This window comes from Perognathus longimembris, chromosome 9 (genome assembly GCF_023159225.1).
Source record: "Perognathus longimembris pacificus isolate PPM17 chromosome 9, ASM2315922v1, whole genome shotgun sequence".
Classification (NCBI taxonomy): Eukaryota; Metazoa; Chordata; class Mammalia; order Rodentia; family Heteromyidae; genus Perognathus; species Perognathus longimembris.
In genome coordinates, this window is record NC_063169.1 from 65,416,801 (window position 1) to 65,438,644 (window position 21,844).

At 47.1% G+C, this 21,844-nt stretch overlaps 1 protein-coding gene across 6 annotated transcripts in view; it reads left to right on the forward strand.

Annotated features, from left to right (window-relative positions):
* Nucleotides 1-21,844, forward strand: part of Tiam2 (TIAM Rac1 associated GEF 2) — a 172,351-nt gene that overhangs the window by 116,544 nt on the left and 33,963 nt on the right. For 5 of the 6 annotated variants that reach the window (XM_048354337.1, XM_048354339.1, XM_048354335.1 and 2 more), the window contains 5 exons: nt 3,786-3,947; nt 5,696-5,800; nt 6,533-6,611; nt 9,267-9,359; nt 10,275-10,538. In XM_048354337.1, the coding sequence (XP_048210294.1) occupies nt 3,786-3,947; nt 5,696-5,800; nt 6,533-6,611; nt 9,267-9,359; nt 10,275-10,538 (703 nt within the window). The remainder of the gene's footprint in view (nt 1-3,785; nt 3,948-5,695; nt 5,801-6,532; nt 6,612-9,266; nt 9,360-10,274; nt 10,539-21,844) is intronic. The other variant, XM_048354340.1, reaches the window with a different exon arrangement.

Genomic DNA, 21,844 nt, shown 5'->3' on the forward strand with positions numbered 1-21,844 from the left:
GACGCAGGTCATTTATGCTCCAGTTTCCTGGATGGCCAGCAAGAGCTGGACTACGAGACAGTCTGGCAGCAGCCCCCAGTGAACCTCAAGGTGCTGGACCAGGGAATGCTTCTTATGGAGTGTCCATTGTCAAGGTACAGTGTCACCATCCCAAGCCACTCCAAAGTCTTTGGAATGCTCTTACTTACTGAGCAAGGTTGGGATTTGACCCACGCTGTCTTTCCGGTATTAGATTTTTGCCACCTTTCTTTGTGTTCTCCGGAAACTGGAAATCTTTGAACAGGCAATTGGAAACTTTTTTCTTTCTTTTTTACTTTTGGCAAGGGCAAGTATGTAGACTGTAGTAAGGATGTGTGTACAATGATCTTGACAAATGTTGCTAGCTGTGGAATACGGGACATGATGTTGAAAAAGAGAAGTTTAACACAGAGCCTTTGTAATGGGAATGTTGAAGAAAGAATTTTCCATAGCCCATTTTGGTGTGTGTTTATGTTCAAGATTCTCTGCTCCTTTTTGGAGAAAAAGGTAGGGGAAAATTCAACCTGGCCTACTGAGGACAAAGCCTGAGTGTTTTCAGTTTCAACAGCATTGATCCTTCTGGAGAGAATCTAGCTTTCTTTCCAAAGAGACATGGCGTATAGAAAACAACCAAGAAGACCCCTAAGCAACAAATAGATTTTTTTTTCTGATTCTATTTCATCAAATAAATGCACTTATTATTATTTTTACACACATTATTATTATTTGATACTAGGAATTGAACTCAGTAAATGCTGTTTGTTTGAGCCACTCTTCCAGTCCTTTTGCTTTTTGTTTGCTTTTTAGATAGGGGCCTTCAGTTTTTTTCCCTGGGCTGGCCACAAACTGTGATCCTCCCATCTTTTTTTGGTTTATCGGAATTCTGAGATTACAAGTGTGAACCACTGTACCTAACCTAATTCCACACTCTTGATGCTTCGTTTGAATAAGTAGGTTTTATTCTTCCTGTATTGCATGCATCAGTGATGTGTGTGTGTGTGTGTGTGTGTGTGTGTGCATGCGTATGCATGTATGTTTGAACACCAAAAAAATCTCAACTGATTTTTCATTGTGCGGTCTCTTGACTCTGGCTTTGATAGGCGACTTCTGTCATTCACCATCTCTTAAGTCAGCAATGTAGACGCAGGAAATTGTTCTTCAAAGCAGATCAGGAATAAGCCATGCCTGACTGAATGCAATAGGAATATTTCTCTTATCCTTTCTTCCATCTCGCCATGGTCCTTCTTACTTTTCTTCACAGTTTGTTCCCCTTTACTCATCTCTTCATTTCTTGCCTCTGTGAAGACAAATGAGGAAAGGATGTAAGCTGTCTTTTCCTTCTGTCTTGGGTAAGGTAGGAACTTTCGGTTGTATCCAATGTGGACCCATGTCCCAGGTGTGATCTGGACGCAGTGCCCCTGTGAAGGGCTGAAGGAAACTCTGGGTGAGGAAGACAAAGCCTCTGTCACGCGAGCTTTGCCTTACACACACTGTGTCCTGGGTGTGGGAAGGTAGATTCATCTAACTGAGCAGACAGGAGTGGGGCAGAGCTGGGAATGGCATTAGAAATAGGGTTGAAGGACACAGGGTTTCCAGGTTTGGGGAGCTGTGAGGCCAGAGAGGCAGGTAGAGGACAGTGAACTAGGCACAGAAGTCTGCCCCTCCCTTAAGCAGAGCTAGTTTCTCCCAGTAGGTTCGACTATGGCCTGTGTGCTAGAACAATGGAAAAGTGTGGAGACTGTTTTGTGGGGTGTCATTGCCAGGCTGACATTCCTGCCTTGTATAATAATGGTGGTGAACATGGGCTCATGCCCCGGCTCACTTGTGTGAGCTTGTGAATGTTTCTAGGATTCTCGACAACTTGTCTTTCTCACCTGTTAACCAGGGGGGTCGTGACGATGTGTTATTTGGTGCCAGCTGATGAGGGACAGATGCAGGAGGTGGAAAGAAGAGGCAGCTAAGTCAGGCCTGTGCACTTGTATTTCTCATGTCGGTTGTTGTCCGCCTGTCCATCCTCAGTTCCCAGAGTGCAGAATGAAGTTGCTTGGTGTGAAGGTAGCAGACACTTTGTCTGGTTTCTTACTCCACAGTGACCTCTGCTGGAGCCTGACATTCTCAACACACACAGTTTAAGACATAGGACTTGGGTCTAAGTCTGAAGTCGGTGCACCTGCCTACCTGGATAAAGGCACTGCCCACATGGAAGAACTGTCTGGAAGAACAGATCATGCACACGGTTCCTGTGAGGCAGGACCTTTCTGGAGGGAGCGGGGGCCAGGCTGGTTCCTGAGCTCCTTGGCTGTAGCCATCCTCTCCTCTGTCTCTTTCCCTTGGCATGTGACGGGGCATCCTGGCTGGAATCATCCTTCCAGGAAAATGTGCTGACAGTGACAGATTCATCACAGATCCAGAAGTGTCACTTCAGTGTTGAGTACCACATTTCCAAAAGGATGACACAGAAAGGTGGTTTCTTCCCTTCTTGGCCCTATACGGTTCGTTGGAATTCCTTTACTGCCTCTACTCTTGAGTTTTAAGTTCTGTAGAGGAATTGAAAGTGGGAGTATCCATCAGGGATAGCTGTGAGGTGTGAGCCTGTAGGTCACATCAAGGTGTCAGATCTGAGTGTTGGTTTCTGGTATGTAAGACACTTTCACATGTTTGACCTTCTTTGTGCACAAAAGCTTGTGTCATTAATGAATAAACTCAAGTCATGACAGTAGTTGTGCCCTCTTTCACAGAAAAGGAGCTGAGGTGTAACAAGGCAAGCGTGTGGTTCTAGGCCACGCTTTCCGGGTTCGGGGCAGAGGCTGTGACTCTGACTTCAAGTCCCCAAGTCTTTTATTTACCACTGTGCTAATAAGGGAAGGACCTTGCCAGAGGAAAACATTTCTGAGTTCCTTCATAAACGTTAACTTTTTCTTCTTGCTCTAAACTATAGAGCATCTATGCAGAAGGTGCAGTGTATCCATTGCATGGGTATAGGATTAAAGAGCTAAGTTATTTTGGTCCCTGAAGGAAGTATGTTTTGAGATGATGTCCTACCAGAATGACTTCAATGAAATAGCTCAAAAACAGGACTAGGAATGGGATTTTTAGAAACAAGTAAAGTAGGAGAAATGACAGTTGTACTAGGAGTGAGGGAGGTAATGGTCAGGATTAGGCTGCAGACAGAGGTCAGAGGCTGTGGATAAGAATTTATTGGGAAGCCAGGTGCCAGTGGCTCGAGCACGCCTGTAATCCTAGTTACTCAGGAGGCTGAGATCTGAGGATCACAGTTAGAGGACAGCCTGGATAGAACAGTCTCCTAAACTCATATCTCCAGTGAACCAGCAAAAATCTGGACTGGAAGCATGGCTCAAGTGGTAGAGTGCCAGATGAAAGCAAGAAAGCTGAGTGAGAGCACAAGGCCTGGAGTTCATGCTTTGATACCCGCATAGCAAGTACAATAACAAACACCCGGAAAGAAAAGCATGTGTTAGGAAGTCGGGAAAGGATCAAAGAATAGGTGCAAATTCCCTCCTGAGCCACAATTCCAGTGCAGTAAAACTGGTCACCAAGTATCCCTCGGTGGTGAGAGGCGTCGGCTGACTTCATACCCCACCCCACCCCACCCCAGGCGTCCGCTCCATGTGTGTGAGAATCCAGTGGCACGAGGGGAGGGAAAGGGGGTCACCTCACCTTCTGTCAGGTGAGGGAATGTCTTTTCTGAAGCTTCCTTCATTTGTTTATCTGACTTGTCTGCATTGTCTTCTGGCGTCTGAACCCAGGTGGATGGACTTCTGCATCTGTGTGGGTCGGCAGTAGAGGGGCCTCCCCGGGACGGCGCGTGGGAAATCCAGACCTACATTCACTTTCAGGATCATCAAGGCGTGACTGTCACAATCAAGCCAGAGCACAAGGTGGAGGATGTTTTGACTTTGGCATGCAAGGTAAGGGGTTCCGGCTGCAGAAATACACTTCTGAGTAGAAACGACTGTTACTGTTGTACTCCTTTGCCTTCTAATTTTGTGTGGTCTGTGACAGCTGGCTTGCCACACATGGGGACATACTAGCCGATGCGTTAATTTGCAATATTAGTTGATATGCATTGGGTTCCGCCATTTCTTTAGAAGAAGGAGTTGTTGGGTCATGATCCCTTGTCCTGGTTGAAGAGCTTGACTTACTCCTCTTAATGTTGATATACCTTTAGAATGATCATGGATGGCATCTGTTGCTATTTGAGGTAGAGATGATTTTTATATGAAAAAGGCATAAACTAGGAAATGGTTTGATGCAGCCCTAAATCACGTTGATAGGTTTTTCCAGATTAAACACATAACTTGATATCATTCAGTTTTTTCACTGAGATGGATGGATCTTTTATTCAGACTCTGTGTGTGTGTGTGTGTGTGTGTGCATGTGTGTGTGTCTCTGTGTGTGTTCTGATACTGAGACTTGAACTCAGGTCTTTGCACTCTTGCTTGGCTTTTTTGCTCAAGGCTGCTTACTCTGCCACTTGAGCCATACCTCCATTTCCAGCTTTTTGGTGATTACTTGGAGATAAGAATATCAGGGACAGTACTGCCTGAGCAGGCTTTAAACCATGATTCTCAGAGCTTAGCCTCTTGAGAAGTAAGGATTATGGGTGTGAGCCCAGCCAAACTAGACTTTGCTTCTAGTCTGAAGTAGAAGTATGGAAGCCTTATGGACAGCCCACTGAAAGAGAGGAAATGCACTTAAATAAGAAGAGACCAGCAGCTGCGGACCACCAGATGGCATGGGAGAGCTTCAGGATTTAAGTTTTCAAAGAAGGCACACTCAAATAAATTTAACGGGAGAAGGCATTCAGTATTGGGTCCTGCCGCACCAACACTTAATGGAAAAGGTTCATTTTCGTCTTTTGCACTTTGACTTGAGGCTTCAGTTCACTGTGCATTTAGTTTGCAGCTTATACCCTCATAAGCACAAATGCCTTTTGAAGCATGGAGGGTGGTTGTTAACTGTTTTTGTAAGCTAGAAAATCCACTGTATTATTCTATACAATAACGTGAGCTAATAAAATGATACCTTTTCTAAAAGGAGTCAAATGTAGCAGGTCAATTAATTCCAATTAGAGCATGTGCTAAAATAAACTTCTCACAATTGAAAATGTATGAGAGAGAGAGAGAGCCCGTGTGTGTGTGTGTGTATGTGTGTGTGTGTGTGTGTGTGTGTGTGTGTGTGTGTGTGTGAGAAAGAGAGAGAAAAAACTTAAACCTTTTTCCTTTTGAAAAGCTTTTGGAGCAGAGAATTAAGAATTCTCAAGTCTTTAACACATAAGATTGCTCACACTACAGATTTCTCTATTTCAGCCATAGGAAGCAACTTTAGAGCTACCTGCCCCAGTATACAGAGAGATGGCACAGTTGAGATGTGACGGTACATCTGATCAGCTATTGTCAGCCTTCTTAGAAGTCAATCTTTTGTGGATCATCAATATCATTTAGAGAAAAATTTCTTTAAAAAAAACAATTCTTTGTTCCTTTGTTCTTTCTGGCACATTTAATTTTGAGCACTTCTGTAGTTACAAAGCTCAGCAACTAATATGCAGCATGTTTTTTTTTTTTTTTTAATTTCTACTTTGATTTTCTGTGAGCCTGCTGAGCAGGCTCACCGAATTTGGGAGGAACATTTAAACTCAACTGACTTTCCCTTCTAGATGAGACAGGTGGAACCCAGTCATTACGGCCTTCGGCTCCGAAGGCTGGCGGATGAGAGCGGCGCGTGGCACGCCCCCGCGCCCTCCGAGTCCATGCAGGAGCAGGTAAGTGACGGTCACTGAAGGTCGGACAGTCGTTTGAACCACATGCGTAGACTTCTCATTCTGGAAAATGGAATGTTGAGCCAAACATCAGCAGCTCACGCCTGTAATAACCCCATCTACGCAGCAGACTGAGATCTGAGCATCACAGTTCAAAGCCAGCCGGGCAGGGAAGTCTGTGAGACTCTTTACTCCAGTTAACCACCAAAAATCCAGACGTGGATCTGTGGCTCAAGTAGTAGAGAGCTAACCTTGAGCACCAAAGCCCAGAGACACAGTGTTCAGGCCCTGAGTTCAAGCTCCAGGACTGACACACACACACACACACACACACACACACACACACACACACACACACACTCTGGTTTGGAAAATGTCCTTCACTAAAGGTATATCTTACTAGCACTTTTTTAAAAAAAATTTTTGTGCTAGTACCGAGGCTTGAACTCAGAACCTGGTTCTTTTCCTTAGCTTTTTCACTTCAAGACAGGCACTTTACACACCTCAGCGTCTGGCTTTGTCGTTAACTGGAGATGAGGGTCCTGTGGACTTTCCTGCCTTGAGCTGGCTTCAAACTGTGACCCTGAGGTCTCAGCCTGCTGGGAAACAAGGTTGAAGGCATGAGCCACCAGCGCCTGGCCCTTTTCTTCTTTTCCTATGACAAAACTATTGGAGTAATTTTGTAAGATATCTTAATATGCAGTCCTCTAATTTCGCTGTTTTCACTTCCTGTAGGTTTATGATGAGATAGAGATCTTTCCACTCAGTGTTTATGATGTGCAGCTCACGAAGACTGGGGATGTGTCTGACTTTGGTAAGTGGAAGGGGTGTCCTTGTTAGAGGCCCGGGCTGCCCCAGTATCTTTGGGTCTGATTGTTCTCTTTTATCTTCACATTTTTGAAATACAGGAAAGCTTCAGAGTTTTCCCTTCTTTTTATTACTACTTATTTGTATTAGCAGTCTGGAAATGAAGAGGAAAATGGCGAAGTAATTAAATGAGTATAAATGTTGAGGAGAGGGAGGCACCGGAATGAAGGGAGGAAGCATGAGTAACTGCAGTCATGATAGTCAATGAACAGCATGTAAAAAATCAACTAGGAACTTGAGGGTAGGGACTAAGTGACTTGAGAGGAGGGGGAGGTGGGGGAGAATAAAGAAAGGGGTGACATTGATCAAGATGTATCATACTCATAACCTGACTTATGGAATTGTAACCCCATTGTACAACTGCTTAATCATAACAATAAAAAAATTGAGAAGAAATTGGAAATGATGGTGATGGTGAAAACAGCTATGCATTTGCTCTACTGTCAGGTGTTGCTCTAGGCAGATTAACTCCTGACTCACATATGGGTGAGCTTTGTTCCTAGTGTTTGCTACCCACTTGGGACGCTGTCCATCCCCCTTCTCCTTTCTCTCTGAGGATGAGGGACTGGCATTCTACCACATGAGCTACAATTCTACTTCTGAAGAGTCTGACAGACTTCCTTACCCAGGCTGGCTTTGAACTCCAGTCCTAAGATCTCAGTCTCCCGCGTAGAAAGGATTACAGATGTAAGCCACTAGCATCTAGCTCTAAAGTCTTGACTTTCTTGAAGAAGTCTAGTGTGATTGTTTTATTGCTCTCCTTCTGTCTTTAACAATTAGGGGTTTTCACTGACATTTAATACTAGATTCTCTTGGCCTGCATTTAGACTTTTCTCTGGATTCCTGTAGACTGTGTTTGTGTCTTAAGGTTTATTCTACCTTTTATTGCTTTTGGCCATGTGAAATGAGTGGTTAGATGATGATTAGTGAACATTTCCTTAGAAGGACTATTGCTTATTTTGTAAAATACCTTGATTTAGCCCATTTTCCTTAAAATTAATTCACATGAATGAAATTAATGATATGCTAAATTTTTTTTTTCTGTGTGTGTGTGTGCGCGTGCGTGCGTGTGTGCTGGTCCTGGGGCTTGAACTCAGGGCCTGGGCACTGTCTCTGAGCTTTTCTGCTCAAGGCTAGTTGCTCTACCTGCTGAATCACAGTTCCACTTCTGGGATTTTAGTGGTTAATTGGAGATAAGAGTCTCATGGGTTTCCTGCCTGGGCTGGCTTCGAACTGTGGTCCTCAGATCTCAGCCTTCTGAGTAGTTGGAATTACAGGCACGAGCTACCCATATACCTGTTGTTTGTTTTTTTAAGACTTAGGACTCTGGCTGGCCTTGAACCCACTGATCCTTCTGCCTCTGCTTCTCAGGTGCTGAGATTATAGGCATGTGTCACTACGTGTAGCCATGCATTTTGTTTTTTACTTACCGCATTGGTTTGGGCCCAGATGTGACTTGGTTTTTCTTTTGAGGTCACCGTGACTTTTTTTTTTTTGGTCAACCTCTGCTTTCCTTCACCTGACTGTGCTGTGGTACCTACCTTCTGTGTTTCGGAATGAAGACACGTGCTAAGGTTCTTGATGACCCCAATCTGCCAAGTCCTGCTGGAGGCACAGAGATATTGGGAAATAAGACTTGTGCTCCTTTTAGAGCTCCTGATGGTGGTGGTGGGGGAAGGCTTGGGGGCACAAGGTCCTCAAGTCAGGGAGATGCCGTAGGAAGAGGGACGGCCACCAATGCGCTGTCATGCCAGCACAAGCATTGTCTCCGCGCAGCCAGTTTGCACCTTCTGTTTGTGTCTAAATCCTCACCCCCCCAACAGTGTGTCTCAACAGACATTTACTATATTGAACTGAATTTACTTTATCTCAATGAGACTTCCTTTAAAAAGTTTAAACTGTGGTTATGTATGCACACGGACACATACACAAACATGTATGTATACATACATCATAAAGTTTGTCATCTTAGCCACTTTTAAGTGTACCATTCGTGTGTCAGTACACGCACATCCATGCACAGCCATAGCCCCACCTCTCCTCATCTTGCAGACTGGATGCTCTGAACTCTTGGTGCACTAACCCCCCCCCCTTCTTCCTCTGCCAGCCCCTCCCCTAGATACTCTATAGGAGTGGAATCGCTCTGTGTTGTCTCTCTGTGCTCAGCTTACCTCACTTAGCATTCATGCCCTCCTCCAGGTTGATCTGCGAGGTAGATGTAGCCTTATGTGTCTTCCTTTTTGAGACAGAGTAGCGTCCCATTGTGCGTGCCCGTCACAGGTTGCTTATTTTCCTTGTGTGACACTCGGTGGTTCCCACCAGCTGCTGGCTGGAGCAAATCCTGCTGCTAGCAGGAGTGAGCGTGCGAGTGCAACTTTTGAATAAAGTGGTGCGCTCATGATTTCTCCAACATCCCAGTCCAACCCGTTCTTCTGTGTTAGCCTCTGCTAGGTAGACGGGCTTTGAAACTCAGTGTGATCATAGACCTTCTTGACGTACTACCTTTGTGAGACTATGTATTGAAGGAAGTGCTGGTCACTGGGTTGCAGGCATGAGTGTGCGGTGAATTCAGACCTGCTCTCTCCTTTCTTTTCCTTTGTAGGGTTTGCAGTCACCGCACAGGTGGACGAGCATCAGCACCTCAGTCGGATATTTATAAGTGACGTTCTCCCTGATGGCTTGGCATATGGCGGAGGTCCGTGTGACGCTCAGTCTCTGTTCTCTCTCCATCTCAAACTCCGCCATGTAGTCTGCCTAGTGATGTTTCCTTCCCTTCCCCTTCCTTCTCTCCTCCTTTTCTCCTCACCCCTTCCTTCTTCTCCTGCCCCTTACTCCCTTCCCCAACCCCCTCCCTGGGAACCACAATCTTCAGCTAAGATAAGGAGCATGAGCCACCAGCACCCAGCAGGAACTTTTCTTCTTACAGTGTTGTCAAGAAGTGGCTTCTTCTGGAATTTTATTATTATTATTTTTGGCCAGTCCTGGGCCTTGAACTCAGGGCCTGAGCACTGTCCCTGGCTTCTTTTTGCTCAAGGCTAGTACTCTACCACTTGAGCCGCAGCGTCACTTCTGGCCTTTCCTGTATATGTGGTACTGAGGAATCGAACCCAGGGCTTCATGTATATGAGGCAAGCACTCTTGCCACTAGGCCATATTCCCAGCCCCTTCTTCTGGAATTTTAAAGAAAGTAAAATGTTTACTTGAAAATGCATATTTGTGTGTATATATGGCGAGACAGCATTTGTGTGGTATATGTGAACAGAGAGAGAAAACACACACACACACACCTATGTGTATATCTATCCACATGGAGAGAGGGAGAGAGTATGAGAAATTGACAGACACAGATAAGACAAATGGGGGGTATTTAATATCAGAACACTGGAAGAACGATTAACGGAGTAGTTCCCCAAATTGTTGGCTGTTCTAACTAGTCTGTCTAATTCTAGCTCAGGAAGATAACGTTTGTGTTGCTGTGAGAGGCAGGGAAATACTCTATAGACCTGAGGGGCTGTGGGCTGGGGTTTGAAAAAGCCTTGGTTCGTGGTAAAATATTCCTGCAGTAATCTCTCTCCCTTTTCTCTTCCTGTTTCCCCTTCTTTGTTCTCAGGGCTGAGAAAGGGCAATGAAATCATGACCTTAAATGGAGAATCCGTGTCTGAACTTGACTTGAAGCAGATGGAGGCCCTGTTTTCTGAGAAGAGCGTTGGGCTTACCCTCATCGCCCGCCCTCCAGACACAAAAGCAACCCTGTGCACTTCCTGGTCAGACGGTGACCTGTGCTCCAGGGACCAGAAGGCCCTGCTGCCCTCTTCCCATCAGTCCCAGCTGCTGGAGGAATTCCTGGACAACTTCAAAAAGAACCCAGCCAATGGTGAGGCGGTATTCTGTCTGTCTGTCTGTCTGTCTGTCTCCTACAGCACCAGCGTCCGTGGCCAGTGTTCTTACACTGCAAGTTTGCTTGCAAAACTTGGATAATGGGAGCTTTTCAAAGGTCCCCATTTGTCAGAAGAATGTGCATACTGGCTCAAAAGAGTTGTATCAAGTCACAGTCATTATTGTGCTTTCATGAAAAGTGAAAAGAATTATCTTTCTGTACAGAAATCTTCTTTACTATTGAAGGTTCTCTGAAAGTGCTCCCCTTACCCCTGTGATATTCAGTTCTGTGGTTACTATGACAGAGAACAGGTGAAAACTCGAATGCCAGAACTGGAAGTCCTTTCTTAGTCTGTTAGCTCGAAGGCAGACCTGCTTCCCTGTGATCTCTGGAACACAGGGCACGAATGCCAGTCTTTGTGAAGGAATGAAACTGAAAACGTGCATGTCGCCGTGGTTTTCTCAGGGTAAGATTCCCATATGCAGAGATCATTCAGAGCTGCGAATTTCTGAGTTTTTCATCCTGGCTTAGGTTTGTACCTTGCCATCAAGCAAATTAGTGTCTTGTGCTGATACCCAGCGTCTGTGCCTTCCTGTGTAGCCCAGAAGCTACTGGTCAGACTCCATAGAACCCAGCACAGGGCCTACGCGGGCATGCGCAGTCATTTTATATTTAGTACATTGATCATGGATTTCCCATTGAAATCTCTGCCTGATCACCAAGAGATGAATGAAAAGCACATAAGAGAAGTTGTTAGGATGCACTTAGTCATACACAGCAAGTTGGTTAGGTCATTATTTTGAAATGACAAAATGTGATTGTTAGGTTTAGTGGTTCAGTAAGATATCTAACACTTTCTTCCAGTCTCCAGGAGTCTGTTTCAGTTTCCAATGCCATTACAGGCATGTACAAGCAAGTCTCCTCAGACAAAAGCCACGCTAAATCTAATTAATAACTTGTTTACATGAAGGCCATCATTCAGCCACTGCGGGCTGCTTATATGAGCCTGAATATTTCTTGTAATATACATACACATCTATTTGTGGCGTTCATTACTCTTGAGGGACACATGTAGCATGTGTATTGTACCTCTATGCATTTTATCATACTAAGAAATTACTGCGGGGTCTATAATACTTTGGATTCTTTCAAGAATGAATTTCTATAGAAACTAGCAAAAGAGGCAACCTTCCCCCCCCCCCCCGCCTTTTCTGGTACTAGTACTGGGGCTGGAACTCAGGGTCACTGCCCTTCAGGGCTGTTACTCAAGGCTAGCACTCTACCACTTAAGTCACAGTTCTCTCCTTCTAGCTTTACTTAGAGATAAAAGTTTTGTAGACTTTTCTGCCTAAGCTGGCTTTGAACTGCAATCCTCAGATCCCAATCGCCTGAGTAGCTAGGATTATAGGTGTAAGCCAACAGCACCTGACAAAATTCCTCTTTTTAAAAAAGATAACAAGAATCATGCATTTGCTGTAACTATGTTCACTCCTTTTGTAAGGGAGCAGAATCAAGGGGCGGGTGGCCTTGCATTTGTTCGATCACTGTTCTATGCCCCTTAGGCAGTGTCTGGGAGCGTCTGAACCTTAACACTTTGCCTAAGGCCTCCTGCATCTCGTGTTCACCAGGGGGTGGGGAGCCTCGGGGAGGCAGCTCAGACGTCTACAGATGCCTCCCCAGGCAGGAATCCGGGTGCAAGCTGCCTGTCCCTTTCTTCCTGGCCTCCCAGCAAGGCTGTGTCCCCTGGAGTTTACATTCTCTCAGGAAGTGTAGGACCCCACGTGTCTTCTGCCCCGGGTTTTACTCTTCATCCAGCCCCTTGCCGGAGCTCCAGATGCCTCTTCCACAGTCTTATACTTGTCTTGAAGCAAAGCAGACATGGGATTTGTGTTTCTTTTGGAAGTAGTTACCTTGCTTGTAAAGGAGATTCAGTAAATGGCTCAGAAGAAAGTCTTGCTCATTTTGGGCAGTGGTAACATTTGGGGTTGATAGGTAAAATATAGAGGAAAACAATTGTCTATATAACATCTTGATTCCAGGTGAAGCTTGCATTTATAGGAGCTGCAAGAGGTGTCTACTCTCTGCCAGAATTCTGAACCCCGATTCTCCTTTCCTTTGCAGCTTCGTGTTTAGCCGTCGCTTTGATTTGTAATTTGCAGAAAGCAGCAATCCTGTTTTCTTATGGAGATATTTACCTCGGTAGACAAAGATGCTTAAATGACGTTGAAAGACAATTTCTGACACAACTTGGGAGCATCCTCAGTATACTAGTTTCGGTCTGCATTACTTGAATACGAACAAGGCTCTGCTTCCTTTCACAGAGAAGCCGGGCCTCTGCCTGGGACGTGGCTCCCTGCAAGAGCAGAGCTGCTGTGACAATGGGAACTGGGCATGTCTGGAAGGTGAGGGACAGGACATGGCTCTGGCCATGTTCTGCCCTTGACCATCCCAGGGAGGCTGCATACTGGGCCTCTCCCTGCAGAGTGCTGAAGATGGGCCCTTAGAAGGCCCTGAGAAGCAGCTACGTGGAGCTCAGAGCGCCGGCTCTGCTTTTGGGTTTTGGTCAGGTAGCTAGCGATCAATCGGTGTTGGTTAGTGTTTGTTTCTTGATTCGGTCTGAGTGGGGAAAGAAATCCTCTCTGTCTCTGTGTGTGACTGAAGCAAGCCTCGGTCACAGCAGTGGATCACAAGGGGCCGGGGAAGGTTGTGGGCTACTCTTTAAGCTCTGTGATTTTCTGGGAAAGAAGCATCCTTTTGCTCGTTGAGATTCTTGGAACTATATGCATAACATTGAGGGAAATGGCTCTCTCCGTTGCTACTACTCAAGGCTTACCTGGTGAGCCTGGGACAACATAAGCTGTTTAGAGTCCTGTTCTGACAGTGCTGCCTGCAGGCGGCGCAGGGGAGTGCAGGCTGGGTTTTCACCCGCCTCGGTGGCCCGTCCCTTGCGCAGCGGTGGGGGTGGTGGTAAGTGGGTTCACAAACTTGGCCCCTTGGCCACTAGTCTACAGAAGATGGGCCTGACCTGAGCTGCAAGATCAGTGCTGGTGCTCGATGCGTTCTCTGAATGTAAGTACCTGTCAGGTTTCCAGCAAATGCAGCTGTTGTGCTTGGACGATGTTGTTTCTTCCTCTCCGCGAGGGATCATGTGCCCCAAACCATCATGGCTGTTCTTCAAAGTGCTTTCCTAAAGCAGCAGGTGGACTGGCCAGCTCACCTCCCATGTTCGTCAGTCCCAGCCCAGGACATCATTCCATGAAGCACAGGAGGACACAGGTAGCAAAGACAGGCCACGGTCCCCGGTGACACACTCCGATGCCTGAGTCACTGCAGGCTTGGAGTCACAGCAGCACTGGGGGCAGCTCAGTACTGAGAGCCTTCTCCTGTTACAACCTGAATGACTGTTTGATTCTCGCCTTTAAGGGTTTGAATGTCTGTTCTAGTTATCCACGGAGCAGAGGGGAAATGTCCATGGGCGGTGTTAGACTTGAGCGGAAATATCAGTATAGACTATTTTATACAGAGACTTAATTTTTACCACTGGAATCTCTCCAAAGGGTTGGTGTTATTTTAAAGCCAACAAGACCACCATTGAGGCACTGGGCGAACCAGAGCTGTGTTCAGTGCCACTTTTGTGATTTATGTAGGAGCATCTTTTTTGTGTGTGTTTGTTTGTCTTAACAATCCCAGCTGCTTTTAGGAAAGTCTCATCAGGACTAGAGCTCTTGAACAAAGCATGTAAAACCTGGACTCCTTGGGTATCTGTCCATCTTCTGTCTGTTAAGACTTGGAGTATATTTAGCAGGAGACATAATAGACCCATGTTCCCGCCCCTGCAAAGAGTAAATCCAGCCAGTGTTGCCGGATAGCAGAGGTAATCGTGGCCCTGGGCGCTTCCGGAGCCCCTCACTACCTTGTTTGAGTGGTGTGCCGTCTCAGGCTCCCTGGGGCCACTTAGCTACAACTGTGCTCTCTGGGATGAATTTCCTCTCCTGGGAATGTGTGTGTCCATTAGACAAACTAACTTTTCACTGGGGGAGGGGAGGGGGAGGAGAATTACAGAGCCAGTTCTGATGTGGCCAACCTACTTATTTCCTGTTTATGAGAGCGCGAGGAGAAAGAGGGCATTTTGGCTTCCGTAGCTTGTTTAGGTGACTAATAGCATTTAGCCGGGAGAATGCTCTGTTTGTGTGCGAAGCTGGGTTTCTGGTGAAACCCCAGTTCTCCACATATAAACATATATTCATGCTCCTAAAGAACCCCCCCCCCTTTTTTTTTTAAAATAAAAAAAATCTAATTGGGAAAGGCTGGCTTTACCAGGACTTGGAACTTGGGCCTGGGAATTCTTGGTTCTTCATTACTATATGAAAGTGGGTTTTTACTGTGTCAGGAATTGAGATTCTCCCCCGCTCGTCCCCCTGAAGGACAAATGCAGCCATCTCTTTTTAGCGCTTTTCTAGACGACTGCACTATCCACAGCAGGTTCAGCTTTTCAGTTTATGTGACGAGCCTGGGTTGGCTAGTGGAAAAACTGCAGTCCCCACCATCGGAATGACTGCGTCTCTTCCCCCAGGAACTCGGGCTCGCTCCCGCAGGAGGGGCCCTGGGCCAGCAGAACGAATTATCCCAAGGGCCTTGGTGTAGAAGGTAGAGCTCCTCACGCTGCTGGCACCCACAGTTTCTCTTGCCCTCCCCCCATTCTGACTCCCGCATTTTCAGTGGTTTGTGATCGTGACAGGTTTCTGGGACGTTGGGTCATTTTTGGGTCGTAGTATGAGCCGGATCATTGGTGTGCTTATTGAATGCCCTCATTATTGCCTTATAAAAAGGAGGAGAGGAAGGGGGACTCTTGATGAGAAGCCGAGGGTCCGTGGCCCTGGTGCTGGGCACCAGGCCTGCTTAGCCCGTGAGTGTGGGTTCATGGGGGGGAAGGAGATGGAGGTACATCTCAGCTGTGCCGAAAGCCTGAGGCCAGAGGAGACGGTTTGTCATTATTTAGGTCTCAGACTGGAAGTCCTCAGCATCCGTGGGTTCCTGTTGTGTGCGTCTCCTTTGGGATTGCGCACTGGAAGAAGAAGGGGGTCTTCTGCAGGCCATCCTGGCGGGGATAATGGGCTCGCTCTGGGGTCAGAGCGTCGTGTCTGTGTGCTTGAGATGGAAGTGGTGTGCGCCGGTGAGGATCCCTTAGACACAGCTAGTCTCAGTCAGTGGCCGGTGCGGAGTGAATTGCTGTGCGGTGCAGGAAGGAAGGTGGTCAGGACTGCTTGGTTGCCAGAAGGCTTGGGGATATAAAGGCTCCTTGGGCTGCACCCTGAGGCCCCAGGGTGTCCTCATGAATCCCAAGCCATGGGTCAGTGAGTGTTTGACCAGAGGCCTCTGGGCTGGCTCATGTGCCCGACAAAGACCCAGATGCCTGGGTTCCCCAGTCTCATCCTGGGGCCCTTGGGAGCCCCGATGTTAATGTCTTCCTTGCTCCGCACCGGTAAAGCGGGGCTGGTGTCTGAGATGTGACATAGAGAAAAGGTACAACTACAGAGGAGTGGCCACTCTGCTGTCACCAGCTGGGCCCGTACCAACAGTGTGGCTGAATTTGAGTTGAACTTGGGGAAATAGCATTTATTCTAAGTTGTGGGTTCAGATTCAAGGGCTGTCTGGCGCCCTGGTTCCCAGCTCTGACCTCTGTGACCTTTGGCAGGTCCTGCTTCCTAAGCTCTTTAATGGTAACACCAGACGAAGCAGTTTAAGCTTTTCCCTCTCTTTCTCTCAAAGTTTAATATGATTAAAGCAACAAGTTGCCTCCCGTGGGAATGTGCATTTTCCTACGTTTCTGAAGCAAAGTGGGGAATCAAGCATTCCATTCTGGTGTTGCACACATCTCCTCAGCTCCTGAAATAATCCTGTCCTGTCTGCCGTGAGAAGGTGTTGGTTAAGGCTTCGTCATAATAGCAGGCTGTCTCCGTGTAAAGATCACAAAGGCCTGAGGAGTGCTAATTATGCCCCGCACCACCCCGGTCTCAGAGCTGTGTTATTATCTTTGTGTTCTCACAGCTTGGGAAATCAAGGCACAGAGACATATGGAATCACGAGGAACTTGGTCAAGGTCATTGTGTCTGATAAGAAGGGAACTGTGCTGTCTTTTTTTTTATCCACATGAGGGAATGTCTTGATTTTTGTTGTTGTTGTTGTTGTTGCTTTTTTTTTGGCCAGTCCTGGGGTTTGGACTCAGGGCCTGAGCACTGTCCCTGGCTTCTTTTTGCTCAAGGCTAGCACTCTGCCACTTGAGCCACAGCGCCCCTTCTGGCCGTTTTCTGTATATGTGGTGCTGGGGAATCGAACCCAGGGCCTCATGTATATGAGGCAGGCATTCTTGCCACTAGGCCATATCCCCAGCCCCAGCCCTTGATTTTTGTTGTTATTGTTGGTGGTGGCTGTGAAGCTTGAACTCAGGGTCTGGGTGCTGTCCCTGAGCTTTTTTTTTTTTGCGCAAGGCTACTGCTAGAGCTACAGCGCCAATTCTGGTTTTCTGGTGGCTAACTGGAGATGAGTCTCACTGACTTCCCATGCCTAGGCTGGCTTTGAACCATGATTCTCAGATCTCAGCCTCCTGAGTTGCTAGGATTACAGGCCACCGGTGCCCAACTGAAGGTCTCAAGTTTAATCACTTGGTTTTCCCTTTGAAAGGTTTCTCAGTAAAGCTAACTTTGATGTTGTTGGATTGATGATGGCCCTTGCTCTCCCATCTTGGTTTTTATCTGGGGGCAGAGGGCATAGGATGCTGGCCTGTGGCACCTGGAGCTTTCTCAGATCAGGGAAAGGTCACTGTCGGCTGTGAACGTCAGTCCTGTGACTTGTGCTCTTGATCATGACCTGTATAATAATGTGACCATGCGTCTTGTGCGATTTGGCCCTTTTTTTCTCCTGTACAATCTGCAGTGACATTGATATTCTCTCTCTCTCTCTCTCTCTCTCTCTCTCTCTCTCTCTCCACACATCCTAAGTTTGCCTTTAAAGTATACAACTCCGTGGTTTTGGCACATTCATGATATTATGCAGCTTTAACCACTAAGGCCATCATACTTTTGTCCCCTGTAAAAGAAGCTTCATACCCATCACTCAGCTGGGTGCTGGTGGCTCATCTTTTCATCTTAGCTACATGGGAGGATCTTGGTTTGAGGCCAGCCAGATAGAAACATTTACAAGACCCCCTCTCAACCTATAGTTGGGTGGAGTGCTGGGTGCTCGTCATTCTAGCAATAATGGAAACATAGATAGGCAGACTGTGAGACCCCCCATCTCAAAGATAAACCAGCCTAAAGCCATAGCTGAACCAAGTCCTGGCTGCCCCCTCTTCAGGGACGTTTGCAGCCACAGTGGTGTCTCTGTTTATTGCGAGCGGTGGATGATTGCCTCACTGAGATCATCACTGAGTAGGAACTCAGGTTGGGGGGACCCCGGAGATGGGTGGCATTTGTGTCTTTCTGGCATGGTGTCTTCGCCATTGTACTTCACCTTTCTGCAAGCTTCGTGGTGGCATTCAAACCGCTGCTTTGGATTTCCTGAGCACAGATGGAATAACAACAAAATAATGGAGAGTCCAGGGCAACAGAAAAGTAGGTGGGTTTTAATGTAATAGAGCATGAAACATTAAATGGTGATCATTTGGTTAATAGTAGCTTCCGACTTGGCTGACCTTTGCATGTGGTTCAACACGGCTATCCTTCCCTCTCACGGAATGATTCCTATTGTTTCCCTTCAATAATATATTTTCGTTTTGTCTCACTGGCTGGTGGTAAGTTTTGCCTGCATGGATAGAGCACAGCAAATGTCATTAATGAAAGCGGTCACCAACCACTGCATTCTCCTTCCTTCCTTCCTTCCTTCCTTCCTTCCTTCCTTCCTTCCTTCCTTCCTTCCTTCCTTCCTTCCTTCCTTCCTTCCTCCCTCCCTCCCTCCCTCCCTCCCTCCCTCCCTCCCTCTCTCCCTCCCTCCCTTCCTGTCTTTTCTTTCCTGGCAGTAATGGGGTTTGAACTCAAGCCCTCCCTCCCTCCCTCCCTCCCTCCCTCCCTCTCTCCCTCCCTCCCTTCCTGTCTTTTCTTTCCTGGCAGTAATGGGGTTTGAACTCAAGGCCCTTACCCTGGCTAGGTAGGCCTTCTCCCACCTAAACCACCCCACCCAAGGCCTCAATCAATCACTACACTTGGAAGTAAAATATGAACAGAGTTTAGGAAAACCTGGATTCAGTTCATTAAAAAAGCATGGCTATACCAAGTTTGTATGTTAGGGTTTAGAAGTTGAGAGGTCCTAAGCCTTTGTAGTCCAGTGTTTGTTATGTTCTTTGGGCCTTGTGTCTTGTAGCCACTAAAACAAAGAGTTTTATAATAGTGAGTGAACAGAAATCTTAATTTTATGCTTAGAAAGTGTTCTTACTCCTAAACTGGCAGCTGTGACTTACCAAAATGTGTATCTTTACTTAAAATTGCAACTACCCCCCCCTCCCCCGTGATACAAAAGGAGAAAGAATTGGATGGGATGAGCTCACAGTGACTTTTCTGATCTAAACTTCTTTGATCTTTTACAAACTGTTCTTTTTATGAAATGGCGCAGTAGAAATTCTGAGAACACTGGAAAATCAGAAAGATTAAGATCATAGTTACCTGAATGTGAGTAGATAGAAAGTTGCACATGAGTATTAAGTGTTGGAGATGTAAAACTCCTCCGCCAGAATACATTATGTAGTTGAAAACAATTTTAATTGAATCCATTAGCATCCACTTGTAACTTCCTTGAGAGTTTAGTTCAGAATTTTCCACTCTTTTCTTTAGAAGATTATCTATCCCTTTTGCAACAGAAGAGATTTCTGAGGATAGATGATTTAATCAACTACAATATTCTTGAGGCTTCTACGAGAGACCTAATTAAATATGCCACATCGTTTCTCTGACTCATCTCCTAAGTTGCTCAAGGCAGCGTCTTCCATCTGTCTCGGGAAGAGAGGAGCCCTGTGCCCCCAGGCCCCCCGCTCTGCCCTGCGCATGCGTCTCCAGTACTTGGCCCTGGCCTCAGAGGAAAGCCTAAGACCCCAGTGGTCCCAGGGAAGGGCAGAGCGCCTCCTAGAAGAGTGGCCCTGTCCACTGGGTGACACATTGGACACTTGTGGTTGTCCTGGTTACCATGGTGATTCAGAGAGGGCGTACTTAATGATTTTGGGGACCATGGTTTCTAGACATTCTGCAGGGCTCAGGGCTCTAATGATGTGTGTGTGTGTGTGTGTATGCACACGTGTGTGCACATGCACGCATAGTTTTTGGTTCTGGTGGTGTTTGAACTCAGGACTTTGAGCTTGCTAAGCAGGCGTCCTACCCCGTGAGCCACACCCCTAGTCCTCATCGCTGGTGTGATGAACTTTGTGGAGATAGAATGATCGGAGCCAGGAATTAGCTCCATTTTACAAACAAATCCAAATAATTTTCTTTCTTTAAACTCGGTGGTGCTTCGTATTATACCCTGTGGGCGCCACAACCCAGTACATGAAAGGGGGAAGCCTGTCAGGTTTGTGTGTGTGCTGAACGTTGCCAGGGCCTCTGCTTCTCTGGAGAGTTATGCCACCATGGCGCCCCACACAGCGTGCCTGGCCGCACCTTTGTGTCTCTGGGGTCCCGAGAGATGCGGCTAGATACAGTGCAGGGAGGCACGGCGCCTGCCTCCCGCCCTGAAAATGGGAAACACGGGTCAATTGTTTTCTTCATTTCATGTTTTTCGCTGGTACTGGGACTTGAACTCAGCCTCAAACTTTCCCTTGGCTTTTTGGCTCCAGGCTGGTGCTCTACCACTTTGGCTATACCTCCACTTTCAGCATTTTGCTGATGAATTGGAGATAAGAGTCTCATAGACTTTCTTACCCAGGCTGGCTTTGAACCTGGATCCTCAGATCTCAGCCTCCTGATGCGTGAGCCGCTAGCCCTCCGCTGAAACACACATTTTTAAGGAACGCAAGCTACTTTCCATTTGTTTTTCTCCCCTGTGCTAGTGTTAGAAGCACAAATTGCTTTTTACTCCACTGTATGTGGAGGTAGATTATATTGAGTATGATTTTCATTTCAGGACATTGTAAGTATATGTTATCCAAAAGGAGGTTTGGGGGGGGGGCTTGGAGGTATGGCTCAAGTGGTAGAGCACCTGTCTAGCAAGATCAAGGCCTTGAGTTTGAGCCAGAAAAAGTGCCCAGGTTTGAACCAGAAAACAAAAATGAAAAGAAAAGTGGGGGCTTTGGATTCAGTGACGTTGACAGCGGACATGCTCGAGTCAGTGATCTGGAACACGAGGAGCACAGTTTAAAAGGATCTCCCGGGGACTGGGCCGAGCCTGGGGGACTGCGCCTGCGTGGTGGGCATCCGGCCTTCTTTCTATTCGCGGGAGCCGTCCTTCTCTTCTGTAGATCCTTGGCCCCAAATGGATGCAGAGTTGCTTGGGAGTCGTTGTCCTTCACTGTTCCCTGCCCCCCCCTTTTTTTGCCATCCTTTTCTGCTGCTGGAGCAGAGTGCACAGGCTGGACAATTCTGGACAGAAGTGTGCTGGGCCGGCACGTTTGGTAATACTGATTTCAAGATGATCCCTTGGCTGTGAGCCCTCGCGTGGCAAAGGCGAAGGGCTGGGGGGGGGGGGGAGAGCAGACCCACCTCCCGAGCCCCAGTGCCACCTGCCTTAGATCCTAGGCATAACCAGAATCGGCTCCTGGGGCTGTCCCACGGGGGCGCTGACTTTCTAGCCCGTGAATCGGGAGTTACATCGGAATCGTAGCACCCGCCACCAGGAAGTGTCTCAAAAACAGTCTTAACACACCCAAGGAAACACATGTTCGGTCATTTTGCATTTCTTCTTTTCAAGCACAGTGACTACTACCATCTTGAGATATTTTTTTTTCTTTGTTTCTTTCATAATCGCTATTGCTGCGGGTGCTGGAGCATTCTCAAACTTTTGAGTGGAGTTGTTCTCGGGGGGCTTCCTCAGTCTGTCCTTGGGAGGTGCCGTCTTGCCCGCTTCAAGGACAGAGTTACCTAGGTACCGAGCCTTTCTTACAACCACAAGCTGCCTGGGGCCCCTGTCCTTCGCTGGCAGCTGCTAGGTGGTGCCCAGGATCTGGGAAGAACTTGTTAATTCATTGAGTAAGAAGATGGTCAGCCAGCCTGGGATTACGGGATGGCATGAGCTAAATGAGACAGACACACAGTGCCTCCCACGATGAGAGCCAGGGCACCCTTCATGCGGGCTCCCTCTCCCGGCTCTCCCCCGTGCCTGTCAGAGCT